The sequence below is a fragment of the Opisthorchis viverrini genome (assembly GCF_000715545.1).
Source record: "Opisthorchis viverrini unplaced genomic scaffold opera_v5_96, whole genome shotgun sequence".
Classification (NCBI taxonomy): Eukaryota; Metazoa; Platyhelminthes; class Trematoda; order Opisthorchiida; family Opisthorchiidae; genus Opisthorchis; species Opisthorchis viverrini.
In genome coordinates, this window is record NW_008751749.1 from 1284513 (window position 1) to 1288108 (window position 3596).

General features: G+C 47.3%; 1 protein-coding gene across 1 annotated transcript in view; it reads right to left on the reverse strand.

Moving 5' to 3' along the window:
• Positions 1–2521: 2521 nt before the first annotated feature.
• The window catches only part of T265_05143 (hypothetical protein), a gene marked incomplete at both ends in the record, with an annotated part of 18401 nt that continues 17326 nt past the window's right edge, over positions 2522–3596 (reverse strand). The window contains 2 exons of the mRNA XM_009170067.1: positions 2522–2794; positions 3044–3300. Of these exons, the coding sequence (XP_009168331.1) occupies positions 2625–2794; positions 3044–3300 (427 nt within the window). The remainder of the gene's footprint in view (positions 2795–3043; positions 3301–3596) is intronic.

Genomic DNA, 3596 nt, shown 5'->3' on the forward strand with positions numbered 1-3596 from the left:
AGGTCGTACATAACACCTAATGATGTAAAACGGCGTGAAACAATTGGTTTCGTAAAAACGATATGGAGGCGAAAAATAGCCCAGGAAGTGGATTGCTTTCCCTACGAGAAGATGAAACGCGTCTGTCTTTGAAGGAAACGAGAGGTACGCAAAAACAAACCGATACGGTGAAATCGAGCATTATTACTAGTGCGCCGCCCCAATCAGCTGAGTTCAAATGATTTGAAAATGAAACTGGGCGCAAGGTTTCATCACACAACATGGCTATTAGCGTACGGCCTGCTGACGGTATGATTAGAGCAAAGTTGCGCACACCAGAAGGAATGGCAATGTCTAATTGAGGCTATCTATCGGTAACTGATGGCCGCATGGTTCACCCGAGTTATGACTGTCTCGGGGTCGTTGGCCTCCAAGACTGTAGTGGCCAGGAGCAGTAGTCGCTCCCCATTATCCGTACATTGAGCATCGACTCCAAATCTGCCGCCACAATGCGCTTCTTTGGACCTTATTCTAGCGACCTGGAAATTCATACCGCCAGCCAGTATTATCTTATCCGTCTTTCCTGTTGAGCGAAGCAGTCGCGACAGATCTTGTTGAAGCCTATTCTTCTCAGGCTCACAACAGCAGTCTGTCGGGGCCTACGCTGATACGACACCTTTCGCCTCATCGACCTGCACTAAACTTAATTGAGACAGACAACCCTACAGCGCAAAGGTGACTGCTTACTGGGATTCGGTCCAGTAAGGCGCTTTTAATCTTGGAGCCGAGTGCAACTCGCACGCCGTAGATACCACTAGCTAATGAATCAGAATCACCGGATACGTGGAACATCCGACCTCCTGCTCTGCGTGAATGTAATGGGGTCATCTAGGCGTGTTTCGGAGACTCAACATATATCGATAGAGAGGGAAAGCAAGGTTTCAGAAAGAGATGTCTGTTGCCTAATTTGTCACAGAATACGGATATTAAAGGGTCAGATCTTTTGAGGTTGATCGGTGATTATTTTTGGTTTATTTTGCTGGGGGACTGTTTGGATACCCAACAGTGGCCAGGGGATTGGCAGATGGTTGATGGTACTGTATCTTTCGGCGAGTGGAATGGAAAGCCAGTGGACGAAGAGTCGCATGGGCGAACGATATTTTTCGGTTGCCCAAACTGAAGGGGGTTTGAGGAAGGACCGTGCCCCTAGCCTCTGACTCAAAAATCTGGAACGCGAGGCAGTGGTTGTTACGGTTTTCTTAAGGGAGCCTTCCCGGAGTCAACGATTCAATAGTCTGACCTCTTTGGCTGCAGGAGACCGGCCTGGCCAGAGGACGCAGGGAGTAAGGCATTACCGTCGCACTGTTAATGTACCTGCCACAGCAGGCACCATTTAAGCAGCACCAAACTCCGATTTCAAAAGCATTTTCACCGTATTGAATAAGGCGCCAGTAGTCACGGCCAACTGTTGAGCGATCGGAGTGTGAGGTTCTTAGGGACAACATGGTGGGAGAAGGCAGCATAACTTCTTCCACATATATGGATATGCTCATCACATGGGGAAATGCCCTACTGCCTATATAATTCTATCACAGAGGGCGACACGACCCCACCTCCAGACCATCCAGCTGAATCTCTCGTTTGCAACTAAATGTGCCGCTCCAGGTCCGTCCATGTTCCCGTGTACGATATTCCAGATACGGAATACACTGGATAGATATAATACACTACTCACAAGGTTGCTGAAAACTCTTCAACAACCCACAGCCGGTTTCGCACTTCTTGGGGCTCAGCTCATCAGGTAGAGTTTTCGACAATCATTCACTACTTGAACCCAAATTCGACCCACACACTCATCTGCATACCTACAAGTTGTCCAAGCTTCTGATCTCTTTGCTGGTTCACACAGCTGACAACTGAACAAGCAAATTTAATGTCAGGTTGCAAATCTACTGTTGCCCATATTTCTGTCCGCTTTTTCTACTGTAAAGCCCTCACAGAAACACGTGTTCGTAAAATTGAAATGCATCATAATCGTGCGATGGGGTTTGAATGTAAGAATATGGGAACGAAGCGGCTTACGTGGCGGCAGGAGTAAGTACATTTTATGTCGGTGGTGCATGCGTGGTAAGAGATCATTGTAAAATGGCAACAGAGAACGGGTCGCTGTAACGGTTTTGGACAGAGATCGCGGTTAAATCGCAAGTCCGATGACCGAATTAAGAACGTATCGGGCCCGTTTCGGTTCTACCCGTTCAAACGACATGAAACTTTACTAGAATACAAAGGAATTCGGATAGGAGTTGGATGCTTGTGACCATGTGATCTGGTCGGTTTACCGAGAGCCGAGAGAGTTGACTGTCAGTACAAACAGTGTCTGAGCGCATTGCGAGGCCTGGTGCGTACGATTTCAGTGTTTTGTGCTTCAAGATCCGTCCTCTACAGTTCTAACCTAGAGGTATTAGACTTACCTAAACCGCAGTCGAAACAGAATGAAGTGCACAATACAGAAGAGAAGCAAATAACCTGATGTGATAAGTTACTCGATTTCATGAGAAGTTCATATCAAAACGGGTAAGTCCAGAAAGTAGATACAACTTAAATGCACGGCCAGATACACGTGACAGATGGTGAGGAACGTTTCGCTACGAAAATGTTTCACAGGATGTCGTTTGCAGGATAGCATCTGAATGACCACATATCAGCTGGGTATTGGTCATATCGAACGAGATGACGTTACGGGCTGTGGTACCAGTGGGAAGGGCGGAACCGACGACGAGCTTTCTCCGTGAGCCTTTGAAGCCGGTCCACGAACCTGAAGAGAATATAAAGGATAAAACGATTCGCCGCCTCGATGAGTGGAGTGTTTAAATAAGGACCGTATGTAAAACGAACATCAGTAAACTATTTTTACAGGATAATTTAACATTGAAAAGCTTTTGTGGTTTTAAAATGGAAAACTAAGAGCTGAAAGCAGATTGTACCTATTGCGCAAACGAGTCGAGCTGGAAAGGCAGGGAAAAGCTGGTGCTAACGAAACAAACAGATAGTAAAGGTCACAAACCTGTCTCGTTTCGACAGCTGATTTGTAGCAAACCAGCCGTCTCTGTGGCCAGATATAAATGTTGAGGTTGACGGGGATGGAAGCCGACTTCCCACACACTTCGACCTTGACAAGCCCCTTCAGTTAGCGGATACTGGTCGGCACGCAAGTCCCATATATAGGCCGGTGTACCTGAGCCTTCGACGCCCCCAACAGCAAGAAGGTGAGGCTGACCAGGGTGGTGAGAAAGACAATAGAGTGGCTGTGTCTCTGAAGGTCTGTAAGGCACAGAGAGAGAGAGAAGGGATGGGATGAATGTATCCTTTGTCTGCTGCGTGAAACCCACTCCAGCGGTTCGTTGAACTATTCAAACATAGTAATACATATTTCAACACCCATCAGCGCGTAAGTATTTGAGGGGACGATGAAAATAGCTCGCTCCCGGACGTTTAACGGTTGTCCGGAGAGTGGAAATGGGCCAAGGTTAAGGGCAGTGGACAGGCTCAGCGACTGTACTTACAATGTACGTGATCCATGAGCAAATTAGGTTGACGAACCGCTACAGTTACGAGCT